The sequence below is a fragment of the Gopherus evgoodei genome, chromosome 18 (genome assembly GCF_007399415.2).
Source record: "Gopherus evgoodei ecotype Sinaloan lineage chromosome 18, rGopEvg1_v1.p, whole genome shotgun sequence".
Classification (NCBI taxonomy): domain Eukaryota; kingdom Metazoa; phylum Chordata; order Testudines; family Testudinidae; genus Gopherus; species Gopherus evgoodei.
This window is the reverse complement of record NC_044339.1, coordinates 22,408,799-22,432,547: the sequence shown is the minus strand read 5'-3', so window position 1 is coordinate 22,432,547 and position 23,749 is coordinate 22,408,799. Positions and strand designations below refer to the sequence as shown.

General features: G+C 45.7%; 1 protein-coding gene across 9 annotated transcripts in view; it reads right to left on the bottom strand.

The window, feature by feature from the left end:
- Positions 1–23,749, bottom strand: part of CAMTA1 (calmodulin binding transcription activator 1) — an 865,798-nt gene that overhangs the window by 90,970 nt on the left and 751,079 nt on the right. For all 9 annotated transcript variants that reach the window (XM_030537782.1, XM_030537785.1, XM_030537786.1 and 6 more), the window contains exons 9-10: positions 8,831–8,957; positions 5,435–5,569 (exon numbers count right to left, since the gene is read on the bottom strand). In XM_030537782.1, the coding sequence (XP_030393642.1) occupies positions 5,435–5,569; positions 8,831–8,957 (262 nt within the window). The remainder of the gene's footprint in view (positions 1–5,434; positions 5,570–8,830; positions 8,958–23,749) is intronic.

Genomic DNA, 23,749 nt, shown 5'->3' with positions numbered 1-23,749 from the left:
CTTGGGTGAAGGGATTTCACACTATGGGAACCCCTGAGACAGGATCTTTCCACACATTTCAACGTAATGACAATAACTTAGCAAAACACAAAAGAGCAGCCAACAGATACAACATGACAAGCCCATAAACAAATTGTGTGTGTGCATCAGAAATATATGACTCACCCTGCCAAGGAAGAGAGACGATTAACTCAGCTAAGAGAATCAGACAGAGCAGACAAAAAGGAAAGGCTGCACCACCAATCAGCAAGAAGTAACATGCACAGTGATGTCCATTTCAGACAGAACAAATGAGCACGATCCGAGCTGCCGAGGACACTAAATGCTCCTCCTGTGCAGCACAGTGGGGTTCCTTCTTTTCCTCACACCTTCCATGACCCTACAGAGTCTTCTGCCACATGGCAAAATCCTGAGGAAACAACCCCTTACCTGAGTTTATCAGCACCAGTGATAGCCTGATGCCTACAAATCTCTCCTTGTATAGTGCAGCCACCCATATGTAACAGGCACCCTTTTCCAGCTCAGTGAAACACATCTACAGCACATGCTGATTGCATGGTTTTCAAATGTTTAGAACATGGTAAAATCAAACTCAGTTTCCTCCTCTGGCACATGGTTACACATGGCTCCTCATCAAGGGCTATTACCCGGCCCCAAACTGTTTTGCTGATAGAGCTCTACATGGAAAGGTCATAAGCATGACTGTATTTTGATAACAGAAAAAGTGATTTTTCCACATGCACACCATGCTCAAAAATGGTTGATCCAGTAATGCCAGGACTTCCCAAAAGTTGCTTGTAGGTACAGACAAGACCTCGAAAATGTAGGCTCCCCCCCAAAATCAGAAAGTTATGAGAAACTGAAACCATGAGCACTCAGATAGTTTGGTGATGTGGGTGGGTAGGTAGGTAGACAGAGCTTGTGACCAGTACACTGTGTGACCATACACCCCATATTCTTCATACAGGTAGTGTTATGATACAGATATGGCATAACTAAGATGTGTTATATGCAAGTGAGGTATCACTGTGATGGTTATGATTTACTGAATATGATTATCCTATTTGTATGCATGTATCTTTTCTGTATGTGCAGTTATGAAGTTTTGCTATGTATGTGTTACTGAAAAATATTGTGACGTTGGGAACACCCACAAGCAGCTTTTCAGGTACAACAGAAAAAAGGCCAAACAATGTTAATGGCTTATTGAGGAAATGCACACAAGCACAAGGATTACCCCAGAATCTGTGGACAACAGAAATCTCTCAGAGATAGCACTACACAATGGGAACTGTTTGACCCAGGTCACAGCAAAAGAGTTTTCTAGCAAGTGGGGAGAAGATATAAAAGGGAGACAATGACATCATGAAGGTACCTCACTCTCCCTGCAACAACACACCTGAAGGGCAAGGAATGAACTGTGGGAAGAGATGGTCCCAGGCTAGAAGGATCTTTAGCTTGTGTATGAAAACCTGGGAAAGCCAAGGACTCTTGAGAGTCTGCGAGCCTGTTTATCACTCAGGGTGAGAATTTGCTAATTTATATCCTACCTATCTAGTGTGTTAACCTCAGTTTGCGGTTTTTGTTTATTTACTAAGGCAATATCCTTTAATCTGTTGCCTATCCTTTATAGTCATTTAAAATCTACCTCTTGTACTTTTTAAACTTTTTTGTTTTAAACCCAGTTTATGTAATTCATAATGGGGGGGGAGGAGCTGTGAATCTCTCTTTCCACATTGAGGGAGGGGGCGAATTTCAATGAGCTCATGCTGTAGAGGTCTCTGTGCAGCGCAAGACAATGCAATTTTGGGGTTTACTCTCCAGAGGGAGAATGCACTTGCATGCTGCGCAATTCCTTAGCTGAAGCCTTCCCAGGCAGTGCTGATTTCAGTGTCCGTGTCTTTCTGCAGCTGGGTGTGTCCCTACCTGTATGTGCTGGAGGAGGCTTAAGGGCCTGGCTCAGCAGGACTGGGTGAGGGAGCCCAGGCTGGTGGAACAGGCGGGCTCAGTGATACCCCAGTACATCAGGTGGCACCCCAGAAAGGGGGAGGGGCGCAACTCATCACAGGTAGGTAGGTATGTAGACAGAACTTGTGACCAGTACACTGCTATAATAATGGGGAATCATAGAAAGATAATGTAATAGACCACCAAAATCCCCCCCATACACACACAGGTTCAGAGGAATTATCTTTTCTTGGCTTTTCTGGCTCAAATGCAGCACATACGTACATATCACTCTCTCAGAAAGCAACCTAAAGTGGTTTCTACTGAGCTTTCTCTTGCATTCATTTTTATCTGTCTGAGATATTTGTAATGCATCAACCACAATAGTCTCTAGGTGCTATATGCTCTGCCATTACAAGACACCAGAGCTAGGCAACTTGCCTCATCTGAGTGTCTCATCTAATCAAGCTCAGACTCATCATACACCATAAAGAAAGAACCTGATAAAGTTTGAGTTGAAACAGTTCTAATTAGTTATGTCCAATGGGAATGTATTATACATCCAATCACACTAGTAAACATATTCTACTTCAGACTGTTTTAATTATAACAACTCATTTTTTAAAATAATAGCCAATAAAGATGCCCCTAAGGTCAATTTCCAAAAGCAACTATTGTGTAATGATTGCCACATCTTTACCAGACAGACAGAATAGTATGAGGTTAATTGACTAAAACAATGGTTTTTAACCTGTGCTCCATGGACCCCTGGAGGTCTGTAGAGTATGTCTAACACTTCCAAAGGGGTCCACACCTCCATTCAAAATTTTTTAGGGGTCCGCAAATGAAAAAATGTTGAAAACCACTGGACTAAAGAGTTAACAGAACCAGTTCATTAACCCATTATTTCCCATGTTCCAGTCTCCAATATGGCATATAATGCGTACGTACAAGCTACTTCTCCCTTGACTTCTTTTATATAACTTACATCAGTTCTCTCTCTTTATTAGCTACTGGTTCTCTGAATAGTGGGGATTTTGCTAAATCAGATTTGCCCAGTGGATTTTATGAGAATACAAAAATCATCAAATGAATGGATCAACAAACAGTGATGTTAGGACTTTTTCTAAAACTGGACAGAATACGTTGCAGTGCCTAGCAAATCAAGACTCTCTCTTGAACTAAGAGATGAAAAAATGGTAACCTTTCCATGGTCTCTTTCCAGACTGTCAAGGTTGCTACCACAAATCAGTTACTTTCCCTAGGTCTCCAGGGTCTGAGCTAGAAGGCACATCTCCTTGGCAATCACAGACAGAAAGAGAAATGAAGTGGCTGTCCGGTTAGTTAATGTTGGCAACTTGTCTAACGCTTAGCTGAAGAGAAGACCAACAAGCTTCCAGCAGTCAGTGTTTTACAAAAATAACTGAAACCAGTCACTGGATCACTTGCCTCCTGGGTGCATTCAACAGCAGCTGAAAATCTCTTCTCTTCCTCAACAGGTTTTACACCTGCTGGCAGCATGTATTTTATGTGGCAACTCAGTTCTCCCTGGCAGGAATGCTGAACCCTTGAGAGTAGAGAACTCCCCTGCTTCCCTTTCTATCCTTCTTACAACCCTGTTCTATTGCAATCAGTCTCTTTTCAAAGAATTTTTGAGGGGCACAGAATTACCAGCTAAATATTAAGGGAAAAGCACATGTTCCCACTGAGGTTGCCAATAATTTATCAGCTCTGATATCTAGCAAAATGTAACCACATTCTATTGTGATCAGTCAAATCAGGGCAGGAGAGATGGACTCAGCTTCAGACTACCTGGCTAGTAACTAATGATTTTATAGTTTGCACCCCATTCCCACTAAGAATGGGGGACGAGGCAGCATCTTAGAATCTTTGAGAAGAAAAGCATGTCCTTTAACCATACATGCAGAGAACGTGTACCTCGTCCCTGCTCACAGATGTTGTGCAGGCCCATGAGAATTAGACTGCAATGGCATCTGAGACTCTCAGTTGCTTGGCATAATCTATGTCTGCGCTGTTTAATAAATCACGATTTTAAAGTAAAATTTGACACCATAAATACCACAGATTGTATCCATCAGGGCTGCGGGTCCTGAATGCATTCAGAAGGTGTGGATCAGCCCTGCCTTGCTCTTGGAGAGTCTCTCTCCAGGCACTGACTCACCATCTTCCCATCTGTATTTTGTTTAGTTCAGTGGTTTTCAATCTGGGGTCTGCCGACTATATCTAAGATTTCCAAAGGGGTCCATACCTCAATTTGAAATTTTTTAGGGGTCCACAAATGAAAACAAATGGTTGTAAACCACTGAATTAGTTACACAAAAACTTTTTTTATGCAGAAAGGGGGAACAATGGGACTGTGACAGGGTGGGACTCACCCCTGCAGCGCTTCTTGCTGGATGTCTCGGTGAATTAGCTCTTCCAGTCTCTGGAGCGCCTTCTGCAGGCCAGTCTCCCGCTGCCGCTGGCCCCTGTGTTGCTTCTAGACCCCGGTGCCCTTTTACCTGGGGTCCTGCCCCCCCAGGTAATACCCCACAGATCTGGGTCTCCCCTCCCCAGAGAACGCCCCACCCTCTATCCCCACTTTGCCTCAGTCGTGGGCTACTGCCTGTCACCATCTAGCCCCCGCTCACTGGGGCAGACTGCAGTGTAAAAGCCACTCATCATAGGCAAGGGGTGGTTGGATCTGCTGCTTCTGCCTACCCGTGGGCTGCCCTCTGCAACCCCAGTACCTACTTGGCCTTCCACTAGGCCACAGCTGGGGCGGCGGGGGGTGTGTGTTCCAGGCTGGAGCTCCCCAGCTCCCTTGGCCTTCCCCAGCCCTGCTCCATTCCAGACACCTTCTCTCAGCTCCCTGCAGCCAGGTCCCTCCCTCTCAAAGCTAGAGAGAGACTGTACCTACTTCTGGCTCACTGCCCTCCTATAAGGGCCAGTTGGGCCCTGATTGCACTGGCTACACCTGTGGCTGCTTTCCCATCAGCCCAGCTTTTCTCTGCCCCAGCCCTCTCCCAGGCTGCTTTAAGCCCTTCTAGGCCAGAGTGGGGTGATCACCCCGCTCCAGGGACATTTTAGAATGTTTCCTGACAAGACAAAGCTCAGAGTTCTGACAGAAGGAGCAGCATGCCTGGGGCTGGCCCTGACTGTGTGACCAGTCAGGCCCCTTTCTCTGGGACAGTCAGTTTTCTATTACACAGGAAGGATTTCCACCCCCCTACCCCCGCCCTGAATGGATCAAACTTTGGGCCACAGCAGGCTCCCCAGCTAAATATTTTGTTCACACCAAAAAGAAACTGAGAAATTTCAGCAAATGTTCTCTGAAATGGAGTTATATTGAAACACTGAGCAAGAGAAACTCCGTACAGCGAAGAGACACCTCCTTTCCCCACCCCCACATGAGGAGCTGCTCTCTTTACCCCACTGTTCCCACATGTGGTAAACTTTGTTAAGGGACACTGAATATACTCCTTACCATCCAAGGACAGCCAGTCATGCTGGGAGGAAGGCAGGGTTGGTAGAGCTCTAGCTTTATATTCAAACACCACAGAGTTGGAGATGATCTGATTGTTGAAGGCAACTTGCAGAGTCACAAGCCCGGTATCATGAGCTAAAAACAGAGAACAAGTGGTAAGAACAGGGATTTCTCTGCAGGAATGCATGATTCAGTTTTGTTCTACAGCTCTTTTCATATGCAAAGGGAGAGAGCAAGAGCAGAAAGGGCATCTGAGAACAATGTTTCTGTGCTTTGCACAGCTGAAAAGTCAGAGATGTTTATCAGGTTTATCTAACCTGACGATATGCTATAGACTGCAGACTCCATTGGCAGATTGACACAGATTACACGTATGTTGGACTGATTAAAAGATTAATAAATAACTCAGTATTTTTTTATCACAAACTTTCCTCTGACGCTACAGTGAAGTTGTTTTTTCATGCACATCAAGCCAAATACTAAGCTCCAGGGTAAGGCTATACAAAGCCTCTGAAAGTGCCATACCCGATTAAGACCATAGTTTTTGTAACTTCTCTTTGACATCTCCATGGGAGATGTAAAAGGACAGTAAGTGGAGCTCCTGGTTCCAGTTAGTGTTTAATGTTCTATGCTAAAAGGAAAAAAACAAGATGTTATTTTAAAACTAATTAATTCAAGGCTTCTAAATGAAACCTGGGATATGAGTTTAATAATGCACATCAACTCTCCGAAGTGCTGTTCGAATAATCTATGGCACAACACAGAGAGTGGTGCAGCCCATACAATACAAGGAAGCTCTCCTATGGATACTCTGGGATGCGTCTCTGTTGTATTAACAGAAATAGCGTTATACACATGTCACGGAGTGTGGGGGAGTCCGGCCCTGCACCCCTCTTCCTGGGACCCACAGTGACTCTCGGCCAGCCAGTAAAACAGAAGGTTTATTGGACAACAGGAACACAGACTACAGCAGAGCTTGCAGGCACAGTCAGGACCCCTCCACCGAGTCCTTCTGGGCTTTCAGGGTGCTTGGATCCTAGCTAGGATACCCTGAATTCCACCCACACAGCCCCAAGCCCAAACTCAAACTGCTTCCCTCCTGCCACTCCCTTCCTTTGTCCTCCTTCCTGGGCAAAGGTGTTGACCTTTCCCCTCCCTTACCTAGCTCAGGTTACAGGCCCTGGCATCGTCCATCCCCTAAAGTCCTCCCCTGCTCTCCCACTCCCCACACAGACAGTCCCTACTGCATCACAACACGTGAGGAGAGCTTCCTTGGTATTCTATTCGCTATTATTACATATAAAACTTATATAGAAACTTTAAATAAGAACAAACTGCTTATAAAAGTGGAAAGAACGATGCTGAGGGCTGAAGCTCCACAGCTGATTGGGCAATAGGTCTGGAGAAAGGGGCTGATCCTGATAATCTTCCTGGTTTTACTAGAAACATGGAGGTCAGTTCTCTGTCCAGGCTCATGAAGGACAGGCACACTCTGTCCATGTACTTCACTGGGAGTTCTGTCTGAGTAAGCACTACCTGGGCCCAATGTGGTTTTAAATATTCTTTTAGAAAATAGCTCTCTAATGACAAAAGTGTATTGCCATTGCCATTCTAGCTATGCCAGTTTTCTATTTCCTTCTGCAGTCACTTGCTTTGCTACACTATATTTCTTAATCAATCAATGATCTTAATATCTTTTGTGTCTTTTCACTTGCTGAATATTTTTCTTTTTTTCTTCTTGATCTCTTACCCTGAAAAAGCAATACTTGTCTAATCACTATAAACAGTGCCTGCTTGGGTGGTTTGGACATGTTGCAGCATATATTAAATCTGCACTCTGCTGTTAGGGTTTAAAACATGGATTTGCTCTATTCTAATTAACTTTTTTATTATTTGTATTCAATTTATTTGTCTGTATCTCTGTTATTTTCCTTTAAAGCTCCCCAACTTGACGTGAAAGTAGTTGTGTTCTAGGATTAACCATTCTGTTTTTCTGATTAAATCATACTCTGATTTTCCAGTTTGTTCATCCAGCTTTGTCACTTGTTAGAGCCAGAGGGAGATGCAATGAGTTCATCAAAGGTAAAGGCAATTCCAGCTGAAGGGGGCACAATCTGCAATGCAGAAATGGGGGAAACTGCCCTGGATGAATCCCAGGACTGAGATACCAGTACCCTAACTCCATTCCAAGTGCACAGAGTCTCTGGTTTTCTTCATTCCTCCTGCCCCATGATATGTTAGTTTGAGGCATACCCTGCAATGACACACAGTCTACCATGTAACACATCAGGGAAGGATGTAGGGAAATCATCCTCACTGGCCTCTCCCCTTAGAGTGAGTCAGGATGTCTGCCCATTTGCAGCACAAGAAGCAGAAGACCCCAGTCTTTTGGGAGAAACTTATCTTTTAGTTATAATATGAGTGAAGTGCTATAATGATGCAGGAGGAGACAGTTCCCTGATCCACAGAATTCGCCATCTTACTAGTTCACACACAGCTTGGTGCCACGAGATGGAGACAGTTGGGTGAGAAAGTGAGAGATGCATCAAGGATGGCTACCAATGGCAGGGAAGGTGAGCATCTGGAGGAGAGGAAGCAGCTGAGGTCACCATGACTTTAGTGCTGGTCTACATGGTCAGCTGGTGCACAGCAAGCTAGCGTGCTGTGCATATACACCCAGCCAGTGTGCTGTGCATACACACCGTGGCTTGCTGCAGAGAAGAAAGCCAGGCTGTACGGGCGAGACTCAGAGAAGGCCCCACATCGAGAGATGAAGCAGCAATACTTGTGGAGTCAGAACGTGATGGATCAGTGCCAGGCCTTAATGGCACCACTTTTGCAAGCATCGCCCTGCTAGATCACCCCCATTTCACTGACAAGTCAACTATCACATCAGGCCCATCACATTGTACACTGGCCAGGACTTGCTGTGGCTAGCAGTGAGGGCCAGAGAGCTGTGCTGGGCTCAGAGGATTGTTCACAGAACTGCTGCACTATATGTACAACTCCACAGCTATAGCTACAAGTCCACAGCTATTGTGACTGCTGTGCAATGTGACCTAGGTGTACATCCTCTCCGTCAGCCCCACCTTCCAGCTGCTGCTCCCCAGAACATTTACTAAGTGTCATGCATCTGACGAAGTGGGTATTCACCCACGAAAGCTCATGCTCCAAAACATCTGTTAGTCTATAAGGTGCCACAGGATTCTTTGCTGCTTTTACTAAGTCTCCATTATTTCTCCTATTCATTTCAGTAAGCTGGGTAAACACATACGTTGACGCAGCTCTCTGCTGAGTAACCCATGGTTAGGTTCATAGCCCTGATACTCGCTGCCCGGCTGGCTGAGCTGAGTCCAGCCATTATATCACCAGCTGCATGAGATGGGCATACCTTACCTGGGCAGTAACAGCGTAGCACCCCTGGCTGAATTAAAGACGCAGGCACTGAGATCTGATCAAACAGACAGCTGTAGTTATTGCTGGCTTCCTGCCAGGGGCCTGTGATTAGGACTTTCACTCCTCCCTACAAGGAAAAGGACAGGAAAGAGAAGAAATAGCATTACAAAGGAAGCATTCCCCAGACTGGTGCATGCACTTAAACTTGGAACCATGGGCCAAAAATAGCATCATGAGAGACAACAGAAAACCAGGGCCAGGAAGCAGGAACCTGCAATACAGGCTGACATCCAGTGCTGACTCTCAGTGTTGCCAAGTCACTAGCTAAGTGTCTCTGCAACTGACATTGCCCTGGTTATGTCACTGCATGGGTTAGCAAGGGCCTCATTGCCTCAGGCCTTTATAGTGTCATGATCAGATTGTCTAGAGTACCCTTGGGCCTCTAAATCTCATCCTGGGGTGCAGGGTTATTCCCTAGCAACTTTCCTTCTCTTTGCTCCTCCTGCACCCCTCTCCCAAAAGGTATAACCATGTGCTGTGCTTCACTGCATTGACCACAACAGACTCTGCACTGCATGCTGCTGCCTTCAGCGCTTAATGTGTGCCTGGTTGAAATGGGTTGCAGACATGCAAACAAAACTTCTACAACTCAAGTCAGGCGGCTGAGCAGCACACATTTCAGCCTTGCCTAGGGGATGGGGAGGGAACCCCTCTGACTGGCAGCTTTCTTTTTTGCCCTGCCTCCTGAGGTGAAAGCAGCCAATCAGAGATGCTGAGGGAGTGAGGCGGGAGCAAACAGAGCACAGATGCTGAGGGTAGTTCTGCTCCCTCCTTCCCCTCCTGTGCGTAAGGGGAAGGCTTTTCTGCTCCTTTCCCCTTCTTCTCTCTTTCCCTCCCTGCAACACTGTGAAGGGGAGCGGGGACCCCAGTGCAGTCCCCACAGACCTAGGAGAAGGATGTGAAGAACCCCTGGAGCTGCAGGAGAAGTAGAAGTGGGGCTGGAGGCAGAACTGATATTGGGGGGGACAGGCAGATGTGATTTGCTTTCATTTCTGTAGAAAATGATGGACTCCCACCTTTTTCAAACTACTTTAAGCACTGGCTGCCCTGACTGCCACCATCTATTTTGCAGAAACAATAGGGAAGTCTTGAGTCCCTCCTAATGATAGTGGAAGGTCACCCAACAAACACAGCAGAGCCCACAACACGTCACATCCTAAGCCGTGCCACACACCAGAACTGAGGGTAGATCATGGAGTTCGAGTGGACTGGGGGGAGGATAAATGAAATCTGGCTCCTTTATGGGGCAGGGACATGGGTGCAAATCACCAACAGCTTCCATCGGACCTAGAACTAGGGATCTAGCTGGATAAGGAAGGACACAGATACTAAGACACTTGGATTCCACAGAGATGGTGTTGTGTAAGTATCTAGACACACAAACAAATAAATATGCTGCAGTGGTGTGTCCCACCAGTGACTTTAGAAATTTGGGTCCAGCCTATTTCAGACCTTTCCGCTTTCCCTGTGAAGGCTCCAGAGAGCACTGTGTCTATGCCACACATCTGATGGGGGAGGGAAAATCCAAGTTAATGATGTGGCCTTGTAATGCACACAAGTGAAAGGAGGCACCAGTGTTGTTCTTTCAACCACACTGTATTAGCTCTGCCCAGAGAAAAGCCACACTGAGCCCTTCACAGATACTGCTGCTAGTGAAAAGGACAGCTTTACGGGCAACTCTGCAGAGAACAAACGGCTTCTGGGACACGGAGTTGTTTTTTGTGGCACCAAATGAGCTGCAGTTTGAAGCACCTGCCAATGACATTGGAGGTTGTGTATATAAAATGTAACAGGTGTGCACCACACATAGCACTAAATGAGAATGGCTCAGCAAAGCAAACCAGCTCTTCCTCCATGAACAGGTGGGCTTCAGGCAGCCTGGACTTCTGTTTCAGACATGCTCCTATTAAGCCCCAGTAACAACACGGCTCTGCCCTTCTGCAGGTCCTTTCAGCCTAGAACCTTGAAGTACTTTACGCACATTGATTAATTCAGCATCACAACTCCCTTTAAGACACATCAGTATATCAATGAGTATCAGACTCATTGTACAAATAAGGAAACTGAGGCACAGGGAGGAAGAGATGTGTCCAAGGACAAACAGAGTAAGTGGCAAAGTTTGTAATAGGACCGAAGAGGCTGATGTATTATTATCTATATCGCAGTAGCACCTTGGAGCCTCAGTCATGGAGCGCATGCAAGGTGCTCTAGAAACGCAGAATAAAGTCACGGTCCCTGCTCCCAGCACTGTAACCCACCAAACCAAACGCCCCTGCTACAGCTGGGACTGGAACCCAGGAGTCTGGATTCCCAAGCCCCTGTTCTAAGCATCTAAACAGCTCTTGCAAGTGCACAGTAGCACTGCTCTGCCATGCAGAGAGCAGGCAACTTCCCCAGCTATCCTAGGCCATGGGGCCAGGCAGGGCTTGATCCAAAAGTATTTTTCATTCAAACATCCCCCACTCCCTAGCTCTCAGTGTCCTTGCGTTTGAGGTAACAGATCCTCTGGCAACGACAGAACATAGCTCTCTCCATGCATCTGCCATGGCCAGCAGAGCACAACGGTTGTCTCTGGTGCCAGAGGCGGAGTCTCCTGGTGACCCAGGAGTGGAAACACTGTGCTTGAGTTTCAGTTTTGGATCTCTGTCTGTTTCAGGGATGCTGTGCTGGCAAATCAGTAGAGGGAGCCAACTGCCTGTGGCTCAGGCCTCAAGAAAGGCTCTTCTCTCCCTGGTCCTTTTGGTTCAGGAGCTCAATGCTTCCCAGCTGCCCTGAGGGAACCGCGCTGGGTCTGTTCCTCAGCTGCACCTCTGCTGGAGGTCCTACACTTCCAGGGGAACAGCTTGGACAGGCATATGGGAAGAGGGCAGAAAGGAGAATTCCCTCCTCTTGGATATTCAGCTTGCAAAGTATCTCACATCTATCCAGTAGATAAAATAATGCAAGGTTATATTTAGGGGACGGGGAGCCCATCCAAAAGTTGAGATGATCTAACAAAATCAGGGTGTCACTGCCACCTGATGACCTGTCTGGAGTGCTGGGTAGCAAGTATCTTTAAATCTGCTGCATCCAGACATTTTTCTTATGAGAAGGGTTTCCTTCCCAATAGAAGAAAGTGGAGTTGAAGACCAGGGTTCCTGAAATACCGATGGGGAGCCTAGTCTGTGACATGGTTCAGGCTGACATAAGCTTCCCATTGCGACCCCTTACTTTGCCAAACCAAAACCAATCTGCTGGAAATGGCATTGCTGTGGACTTATGCTAGAAGCATCAGCTGGGCCACTGGATGAGCACACTGCTAAAAGAGCACTCCAGGAAGACACAAGGCCATTGCGGAGAAGCTAAATTAATTCTCTGCATTGGTCTTCATTGCAGAGGATGTGAGGGAAAATCCTATGCCCGAGCCATTCCTTTTAGGTGAGAAATCTGAGGAAGTGTCCCAGACTGAGGTGTCAATAGAGGAGCTTTTAGAACAAAGCGATACATTAAAAAGTTAGTCACCAGGACCAGATGGTATTCATTCAAGTGTTTTAAAGGAATTCAAATATGAAATTGCAGAACTACTAACTGTGGGATGTAACCTATCGCTTAAATCAGCTTCTGCACCAGATGACTGGTGGCTAGCTAATGTAACGCCTATTTTTAAAAAAGGCTCCAGAGGTGATCCTGAAAATTACAGCCTGGCAAGCCTAACTTCAGCACTAGGCAAAGTGGTTGAAATGACAGCAAAGAACAGAATTATCAGACACAGAGATGAACATGTTATATTGGGGAAGAGTCAACACGGCTTTTGCAAAGGGAAATCATGTATCGCTAATCTATTCAAATTCTTTGATGGCATCAATAAACTTATGGACAAGGGGGATCCAGTGGATACAGTATACTTGGACTTTCAGAAAGCCTTCGACAAGGTCCCTTACCAAAGTCTCTTAAGCAAAGTAGTCAGTCAAGGGATAAGTGGGAAGGTCCCCTCATGGATCAGTAACTAGTAAAGGCTAGGAAACAAAGAGTAGAGATAAATTGTAATTTTTCAGAGTGGAGAAAAGTAAATAGCAGGGTCTGCTGAAATTCTATACTGAGACCAGGGCTGTTCCTAAATGATCTGGAAAAAGGGGTAAACAGGGAGGTGGAAAAGTTTGCTGATGACATAAAATTACTCAAGATAGTTAAGTCCAAAGCTGACTGTGAAGAGTTACAAAGGGATCTTACAAAACTGGGCAACTAGGCAAGAAAATGGCAGATGAAATTCAGTGTAGATAAATTCAAAGTAATGCACATTGGAAAACATGATTCCACCTATACATACAAAATGATGGGTCTAAATTAGCTGTTACCACTCAAGAAGAGATCTTGGAGTCAGTATGGATAGTTCTCTGAAAATGTCTGCTCAATTTGTAGTGGCAGTCTAAAAAGCTAGCAGAATCTAAGGAACTATTAGAAAAGGGATAGCCAATGAAACAGAAAATATCATAATGCTGCTATATAAATCCATATGTAACAAAGTGCTTGGAGGTCCAGGTGGCCTAGTGGTTGGCATACTTGATGGCCCCTTGTTTCCCTGGTCAAGGTGCCTCAGTCTTTCAGGCAGTGGAGCTAGGACAGTGGTTCTCAAATTACTGTACTGTTGATCCCTTCCACATAGCAAGCCTCTGAGTGCGACCCCCCTTATAATTTCTTTATATATTTAACACCATTATAAATGCTGGAGGCAAAGAGGAGTTTGGGGTGGAGGCTGACAGCTTGTGACCCCCCCATGGAGTAACCTCGGGACCCCTAGTTTGAGAACCCCTGGGCTAGGAGGTCCTAGGCCCTCCCACTTCACCAGGTCCCAGCCCAGGGCCGTGTGAGATGACCACCATGCTGGTGGGCAGTTTCTCCAATTCATCACACCATGATACATCCACAACTTGTCACCCCACCTCAAAAAATATATTAGAATTAGAAAAAGTACAGAGAAGGGCAACAAAAATGATTGGAGTACAGAGCAGCTTCCTTATGGGGAGAGATTATAAAGACTGGGACTGTTCAGCATGGATAAGAGATGACAAAGGGCACCAAAAGTATAACTGAGTTCAAAATGAGAATTAGGTAGGTTCATGGAGGACAGGTCCATCAATGGCTATTAGTCAAGAGGGTGAGGGATACAATCCCTGGCTCTGGATATCGTTAATCCTCTGACTGCCAGAAGCTTGGACTGGACAATGGGATGGATCACTTGATAAATTGCCTTGTTCTGTTAATTCCCTCTGAAGCATCTGGCACCAGCCACTGTTGGAAGATGCATACTGGACTAGATGGACCATTGGACTAAACCAGTATGGCTGTTCTTATGTAACATTTTTCTGGAAATGTCTAGTCAAAGTGTCTGGGGGCGAGCTTGCTTCTTGCATTTATTCCTCAAGTTTATTTGTAATGGCTTCAGCCTGAAAGGGAGTAGTTTGTGCCAGGGGAGTATTTGGCAAGCACTGTACTGCTTTTTTACAAATTTACAAATAGGAAAACTGAGGGTAGGCCCAGATTCAGCACAACAGGTGCCAAATGACTTGCTTGAGTCAGTGCTCTTTCTCCGTCTCTCATTTTTGTCAGCTATAAACTGGAATAATAATACATCTCATGTAGAAAGCTAGAAACCTAATTTTACTAGGTTCCCTCATTGAGCAAATCTTCAATGTTTTAAAAACCCTAAGGAAGTTCTCAGGCAAGAAATGTCATTAATCTGGAGTTACAACTGAAAATTGCAAAACAAAAATTCACCTTGCCTTTCAGTAATCCAGCCCACCCATTCATCTCTTTGAAGAATGTTTCGGTTTTCTCTCTATATAAAAGCTCTAAATTTCCAGACATTCTGAATTTAAGGTTCAATTAAAGGAGCAATGGCACATGTGTTACCAAGGGCACCCAAATAGCTGTGCCCCTTGGATCACCGCTTGAGAACACCAAGAATCTTGGAAATAATGTGGTCTTTAGAAAACACACTGTGTATTCTCATACTCCTCCAGTTTAGGCTTAGTGACTCCAGAGGCCCCTCCACCTCCACACACACCCACTAGCTCATTCTGCCCAGGAAAGAATGACATCAAAGACAGGACTAAAGTGTCAGTGTGGCATATCTCAGTGGAATAAGTGCGAAGCAGGCCAAAGGGAAGTGAGTGGAGCAGGGAGCAGAAGAGCAGAAGGAAAGGGGAAGGGGAATCTTGACTCCTCTTCTCTTTTCTTAGTCCTGGAGAGCACTTAAGAACTCACCTGTGTGTCAGAATCTCTTGCATTCACATTCTCACCTTTCCCAGAAACACGCCTTTCCTTGCCCCCTGCACACACATTTTCAGTAGTTCAATATCCAACTCTATGACATCCCTCCATCCACAAAATCAAATCACCTGCTTTCCCATCTTTGCTCTTCTGCTGAGCCAAGAGGGTAGGGGGCTCACGTGAGGCTGTGGGAGGAGTTACTTCTTTTGCAGACCTCTCTGCATCAATCATCCCAGAATCCTTTGAGAGAAAACCACTTGCATCATTAGCTGTCTTGTTCCCAACTTTGCTTCCTTCCCTTATAGTTATTTATTTTATTTCCCAAGAAACGATTTAGGGTTTGTGGGACCCCTGAGGAGAGACCCAGGGCACAGGTTTATCAGGTCACAATCCATATGGGTGGTGAGTGGATCCCAGGAGCCAAGAGTGTAGAGGAAGGACATACAGCAGACAGCCACAGGTCATGGATGCTGGGAGCTGACAGCCAGACCCCCCTGAATGAAGGCAGCCAGAGCACACTCACTGTCCTGAGCCATGCACACAGTCTGCTTTTCTTTTCTTCCCCTTTGGTGTTAGTGGCAATAAAATACATGGGCCCCTTTAAAGGGCCCAGTCTGGCTATACAAGCTCAAACATGTTAAGGGGTCATTGTGGCCTGGCCCAGGCCAGGGCTGAAGGTTTACTACTGATGCCTTATGTGCATTCAGCACGTTTAAATACCTCCTCTAGGATGTCTGCTTCCCTCATCCTCAATGCACACAGTGCTGCAGTGGGGACCCAGTAATGGCCCCTCATGACCACGTCTCTGACAACTCCACTGGAACCCACAGGAAGGAGCAGTTACTGTGTAACTACTACAGCAACCAGAAACAAAGCGAAGCAAAGTGCATACTGACCTCCAGGGGAGCATCTTCTCTGCATCCTCCTGTGCTCCGGTGGGAAGCACCTCCTCTGTTGACCCTGCAGCCCCAGACTAAGCTCACGCTCCATCACACACGCTCTAAAATGGGCCACAAATAGCACTCCCCTCTGGGAGGGGCCGTACCACCTCCACATTCCCTCAGCAGCAGCAAACAGGGTTCCCTGTTGAGGGCATAAGCTGGGCAACAGCATCTCTTCACAGCTTAGGCCCAGTCATTCCTTTCCTCTTCCTTCTGGGCCAAGTAGGTTTGCAAGCACCAGCTGAAGCCCCTCTCCTAGCCACATAAACCCTCCTTGTTCGTGTCCACGACTGGAAAATGGGCTTTACTGTTGGCTCTGCTCGGGTGTTTCACAACCAGACGGGCAGCGCACCCCATCACTCAGCTAAGCACAATTCCTTAGCCCGTGTCCTGCCAGCCTGTTTGTCACCTCACCACAGGTTCCAAACGCCCATGGAGCAGGCCACACCAAGCACTTGGACCCTCACAGTAACGTTCCCCGCATCCAAATCAGCCTCCCAGCTGTTGAAACAGGGATCCGGGTTTGGCTCCAGTTGTGAGCTGCAACAGTGACATCCAGTGGCCATTAGGTGTACTGCACCATGCTCTTAGCCTGGCAACAATGTCTCCTCCTGTCTCAGGGCCACAGAAGCCTTTCATGTGCAGATGAGGCAAAATTTGATTGTAAAGGTGGGAGACTGGATCTGAATCAGATCTAGAAACGTGTTACTAATCAACCTAAGGAAAAATATTCTTCCGAGAGGTGGTTGTGATGGGCAAGATTTAGCTGAGTTCTAGAGAAAATGACATTGCAATAGCTTCTTCCAGTTAGATGGTGGTTTCAGCACTTTACATATAACAGTCAAAAGTTCAAGTTCCTCTAGCAACTGCAAGGGGTCACCTTGTAAACTCTTTGGGGGCAGGGACTGTGGTTTTGTGGGGTTTGCACAGCACCCAACAGAGCAGGTCCTGGTCTGTGATGAGGACAGCTAGGTACTGCCCCAATACACATAACAAGTAATAATACATTGTAGAAATATAGTAAGGCAGCCATCTAACAGTCACCCAAACAAATACAGATGTCCTAGGAGTGATATGCTTAAAAGTAGGTTGCTGTGTGAACCTTAACTTTTGAATTTCCCGATTCTTATGCTTTTGCATTCTCAGCCTTAGCAATACTGCACTGAAGTTGCCTGCACTTAATCTTTGCTTTTAAAATAATCACTAGCAGCATTTCTGAGAAAGGTTTTCAGATCAGTCAGATGAAGGATTACTTTGATGAGGAGAATTCCAGCAAACAAATGATGCATGGATCCCTGTAGCCTAAAGCAGCTGGACTTCCTATCAAACTGGAGGAGAATTTACTCTATCTCTCATAGCCGAAGGCTGAAGCTTCTGTGCAAGTCTATTACACAAAAGATGCATGTTCTATAAAACCCCTTTTCCTTTAGAAATCTCCCATTCAGGCACCAGCCTGTCCTAACTCTGCTTATTTTTAAAACAGCTGGCAAATACAGAGCAACAAAGTTCCATCCACTCCAGCTTTAGGTTTAAGGTAGCAGCATGCAGCACAACGTTACCTGTGTTGTATTAGAGAAGGGTCTATAGAGATCTTGCATGTTGGGAGCAGAACACATACAGCGGCCTGCTGCTTGAGCCAGGGGTCAATGACCATCTATAAAAAATCCCCAAGTCCTTCTTCAGTTTTTAAAGAGAGACTGTGTTTTTAAAGAGAGATTCTCTTCAGAGTCTTTGGGTTCCAGTGAACAGAAACTGGGAGTATCTGTATCTCCCAGCCCTCTCACACGGAGGCAGGGACAAGGAACAGCCTCGTGTAAAAATCAGAAGAGCTCTTTAGTAATCAGATGCATAGGCAGGGTTGCATTTGTTTTCCAAGGAGACACTGCTTTATTTAGCTGTTCCTGTGCTGCCCTCCAGTGGCAAACTGCAGGAGAGACTCTCTAAGACGGTTTAAAGGTGCTTGGTTACTATATAGTATTTGTATTCAGCACCACAACTGTAGAACGCGCATTACTGAGAGGATAAGGCATAGTCCCTGTTGCAAGGAGCCTATAATCGAGGTTACATACGACACAGCAGGACACAAGTTGAGTGGCTATCTAGCTCAGCAGGGACAGGGGATTCTGCTTGTCCACAAGCATAGCTAGCTATTTCCGTTTTGAATCCAAAGCCCAGACACTGGCACCGCTGGGACACAGCTGATAGCTGGAAGGGCATTCTGGGTAAATGAGAACACCTACCATTGCCTTTGCTTTACAATTTCCCTTTTCAGCATGGACAGAACAGACAGCATTTACAGTGGAGAAGGGTTCCCTAGGGCACTTTGAACTACCAGAGCGATGCATCTTACCCGCTGCTGCAGCTGGCTGGTGGCTGCTAAGATCTAAATGGTTTTTCATGTCAGAAGTTTTTTGATTTTCTTAAGTTAATTACAGCAAAAGAGTATTTTATAACAGAGTGGTGATGGGATCACAGCAGCCTTTCCTACATGTCTGAGTCTCAATCCTTCCTGCATCATCAGAGATCACTCAGGGCACAAACAAGGCACCATCATCCCTGTCTATCCTGAGTCTCTGTTTACATGTCCTCTGTTTACATGTGTTGTTAAGTCCCCTAAGTTTTCCCTCTCTAAGTGCTGTTCAAAAGAGGGATTGTTTCGATCATCAACTTTGCGTGTTCTTCCAGCTGCCCAGCAGAATGACAGAAGCTCTGGCTTCATTCTTAACAGAGCTCACAAAAAACTGCAGGTAAGGACAGTACCTTAATAACCAGGGCTTAATTTTTAATGAAAGAGGTGCTGGGGCTCAATCAATTTTTTTTACTTTCATAACTGGTGCAGCAAGCCCAGAGGTGCCAGGGCTATTAACTGCCAAGCTAGAGGTGCCAGGGCTCCAGCACAAATTAAGCACTAGCAATAACGTGAATTCATATTTAGAGATGATGAAGTAAGCCTGGCTTGACACAGGACCTTTCTTCTGGTTCAGATGAGTTCAGCCCTTTCAACAGCTCTTGGCCTACACTGATGGGTATGGCTAAAGAGCTCAGAAGCTTCTCTGCTGGGCCCTGCTGCCAGTCTAAACAGAAAGCATCTGCGCAGTTCACTCTGGGGGTTTCCCTGACTCTCATGTTCTGAGATTTCCCCTCAAAATGTTTGTAGAACAGGCCAAACCAACTCTAGCCATGTCACTTCTGAACACACCAAAGAGTAACTGAAATGCTAGGAGCTCATGTACATACGTTTGGATTGACAGAAAGTGACTTTGGAGGATTTTAAACTCAGCTAAAATAATGTAACTGGTCCATTAATCCACCTGAACTGAACTTTGCAATATGTTTTCTACATGACTCTTCATTGTCTCTGGTTGTGTTACTGCTGGGCTGTTGGTAACTACAGGAGAATCATGTTTAAAACAAACAATGACAGTAGAAAAAGGAAAGAAGAATGTGAGGGTTTTCTATGACTGTAATAATATCCCCAACAAACAGCCTGAGACTGACACACTTGACAGTGATATCTCAATACTTCCTCCCTGAGGCCTCAATCTAAACCCATGGAAATCAGTGGGAGTCGTTCCCCAACTTCAGAGAGCTTTGGAAGAAGGTACCTGTGAAAGAGGAACTGGGGAATAAAAAGGGACGAACAAGATGGATCATCAAATCCCCAGGAGGGGGACACAGGCCATAAGAAAATAAAAGATACTTGTTTACACTTTTTATTAGCATTAGGGTTTGAGTTTATCCGATGTTTAAAGAGTTCCCTTCATGGGTGACTAATCTCACTGAAGCTATGAAGCAAGGGCTCTGACAGCAACGCATTTTTTCTATTGTGTTATGCCAACAGAAACATTTATTATGAAAACTTGTTGCAGGCAATTTGTGTTCAGGAAAAAATGATTTTCACCTTGGCAACTCTTCCAGCTCCACTGAGAATCCAAACAAGGCAAATCCTACTACACACACTGAAGCACAGTCATTTCAGTGTCTGTGGAAACTCACTTTCAAGCAAATATTAATTGCAAACTGAATGGTAAAACGAAACGAAAATGATTATTGTGATGAACCCAACAATCCTAGATTCTTAGGTTCCTAAAGCACCAAAGCAGAGTGTGTTTTGCAGATGCAGAAAGTTAATTTTATGGCTTTTCTCACTCTTTGATTATTTCACAATGAAAACTTGCTAATGGGTTGCTGATAAATGTGAAATGCAAAGTATGTAATATTTTTATGATGTGATTATGGCAGCCAGAACACCAGAAAGCAAAAACGTAAAGTTCACCACAAAGGACAGCATTAAGATGCACTTCTGAGTGGTTCTTTGTTAAATGGGATAGTGATCTGGGCCCAGTTCCAGGATCACACAGAACACCTGTCTGTGTGACCCTCAGAAAAACCTGTCTAAAACGAAGAAAACCCAACAAGGCTTTCTTAGAAGAATAATGCCACCATGGCTACATGAACTAACACAAATTCTGGCTTGGGCCTTTCCAAATGCCCTCAGAAACAGAAGAAACAGATATTCTTGGCAGCTTTGTGCTGGAACTATTGCAGAAGGTGAACTCTGAGGAATCCCTACAAATCTGGAACACAAGAAAAGCAGCACAGGAGCAATAAAATAGCAATTTGGGACCTATTCCCAGTGGGTACAAATGCAAGAAAAAAATTCTCTCCATATCTCAACATTGTATATAACAAATATTGTATATCAGTAAAGAAAATTAACATCTGAGGTGATGTTTTGAGCTGCTTGGGAATCAAGATTTGTGACCATAGACTCCAGCTTTGGCTCTAGCCAATTAAGAAGAAATCCTGGATCCAACATTATATTTGAAAACTGGTCCCCAGTGATTCTGGCCATAGAATAATCAGACCTAGAGAATCATTCAAAGGAAAATAACACCAAATTCTGAGAGGAAGAGAGATGACTAGTGGTTTAGTGAATCAATTAAATAACAAAAAGGTTTCCATGACAGCAGCATAAAAAGAAGGATTTGCAACGAAAAAGAGATGAGTTTTCTGAGCTTCTAGGCCCTCTACGTAAGCCGAGAGAAGAGTCAGTCTGCCAGTATGGAGAGCAGGTGCAGAGAAGAATGTTGGCCCTTCTCCAGCTCAGACAAAGGTGAACAATGTACATTCTGAGATATGAAATCCACAGAAATCCTACTGGAAAAAATGAAAAGCAAGGGGACACATAGATCAGGGCATGAAGGACTTGAACTGAAAGAATGGAGGAAACTCTCAGAACACACAAAGTGGAGAACGGTCTGAGAAGCATTTCAATGTTATTCATGTACTCTATATGATGAGTCCTTGGCATGGTGCTCAGGGTTGCGGTTCCTCAGTGGGAGCCCTTAGAGATACTGTGGTTATTAGCACTGTTGCCAGGACAGGAGAGATCACAGACAGGGAGCACAAGACCGGGATTGTTCCTACTGCCTGTGCAGGGGTAGCTGGCAGGCACTTAGGATATGTCTACTATTCAACGTAAGCTCAGGCTCAACCCTAACTGTCCTTCCATCTACATACTAACCAGGGCTTGGACCCAGCGGCAGCTACAGGCACCGGCGCTCCAAACGCGTGCCTGGGGTGGCAAGCCGTGGGGATGCCCTGCCGGTCCCTGTGAGGGCGGCAGTCAGTCAGCTTTCGGCGGCTTGCTTGTGAGAGGCCCGCTGGTCCCGCGGATTCGGAGGCAATTCGGCATGGGTATGCCGAAGCCGCAGGACTGGCGGACCTCCCGCAGGCAAGCTTCCGAATCCGCGGGACCGGGGACCTCCTGCAGGCAAGCCGCCGAAGGCAGCTTGCCTGCCATGCTTGGGGTGGCAAAAAAGCTAGAGCCGCCTCTGCTTGGACTCAGGGCCTCAGGATCCCACAGGGGTAGAGGGTCCGATCTTGAGTCAAGCCAGAACCCAGGGTTCGAGACCTATTGGTTGGCAGTGTAAACACAGTCCCACTGGACTCGTGCTCTGGGAGTCCACTGAAAGTATTCCACAATCCCACAGGTGCCCTTATTTGTCCTCTGGGTTGTCAAGTTTTCCCACACTGCACTTGTAAACAAAGGGTTAGAGTGGCCACATTTTGGAAGGGCACGGTCTGGGATATGGATGGTTAGACTCAGGCCTGTATAATGCTGGAGCTCTAGGTTGACTCAGGGTTCAACAATTCCTAACCTGGGGTTACAAATGAATGTAGATGTGATGCTCAAGCCCTAGGTTAACAAACCTGAGGTCTGCAAACTCGATTTCTACTAACCTGGGCTTACACAGCAGTGTAGACATACCCTTAGAGTTAGGCTTGTAGATCTACTATGCTTGACAGTTGTGCTGACTATTGCTCACTCTGGGTTTATTACTGAAGCATTTCCTGTGGTGTGACCACATGGGCCTCTGTGTGTGCCCTGCTCCTGCCTGGCACAACATGACAGTGCCAGAAGCTACTTTCCCCTTGTTCTCACTTCCATCGAGAGAACAGAACCTGGCGACAGCAAGAGAAAAAGAATGAATGAAATTCCTCTGTAGAAAAAAAACTGGAAAAAGAAGAGGCTCACACTAGACACAATGACAGAGCTGCCGATGTCTGATCACTGTCGTTCTGAGAAAAAAATCCCACCTTGCCACCAGGTGCTAGGAGGAACAGCTCCCTGAAAACTGTAATCTTAGCAATGGATTCAGCAGCAAATGTAAAAGATCTGACAGCCACCAAGAGCATGGAACTTATGGCAGATGAAAACAAAGTTAGCTCAGACAGTGGTTACACTCTGCATCTAAAAGTCCCGGCTCATCAGACAGCTTTGCAGGCTGTTGCTGCAGAAGTCAACGAGAATGAGCTTCCTCTCCATAGACCAAGACCTCATATGGTGCAAACTGGGGTCTACAATGAGATGTACAGTAACACTATTGACAAATCCAAAGGTGCAGAAGAGAACAGTCTGTTTGGTCACTTTTGTCAAGATATTCTGAATGGCTAATTGGCTCCTCAGGTCAGTCCTGAGCTAAAGGATGGGGAAATCAAGTCAAAGACAAAGAAAATGAAATCAAAATGAAGGAAAAGGGCCAGTTCAGAGCCAAAAAACAAAAAGGACAAGCCTAACATCAAAGGAAATAACAAAAAGAAAATGAAGATTCAGAAACGCAGTAACAATATATTACAAGAGGGTCTTTTGAACAATGTAGAATAATTCTCTGAGCAGGCTCAGAGTTTCAGGTAGTCTCTCTGTCCGCCACTAAAGTTTATGGCTAAGGATCATTGGGCTCTTCAGTAATAAACGTTCATGAAGCTAAGGCAGGTGAGCTGTGCAAGTGTAGGTCTCACCACACTAGGTAGCAGTACTGACTCTCAGATTCACTTGATGTTATTACCTCTGGCATAACTGCATGGGCCTTGCCTCTTGCTCCTGCCTGCACCACAGCATGGCATCTCCAACCTGCCCCCTAGCATCTCCTGTGCAAGGCAGGCTCCATTCACACTGTGAAGAACCCCAGATTCTGTTTTGGTAAAATGCACAGTGGGAACATGATGATGGTGCTTACAAGGGAGGGACAATGTATTTTTGGACCCGTCTGCCAGGCCTGCCAAACTCTGTTACTGTTTGGTTAGTGTGGAAAGGAAACACTTCCCTTGGAAGCTGAGCTATTTACCTGTTGGTTAAAGAGAAACAAAAGGACAGATGCTTTTA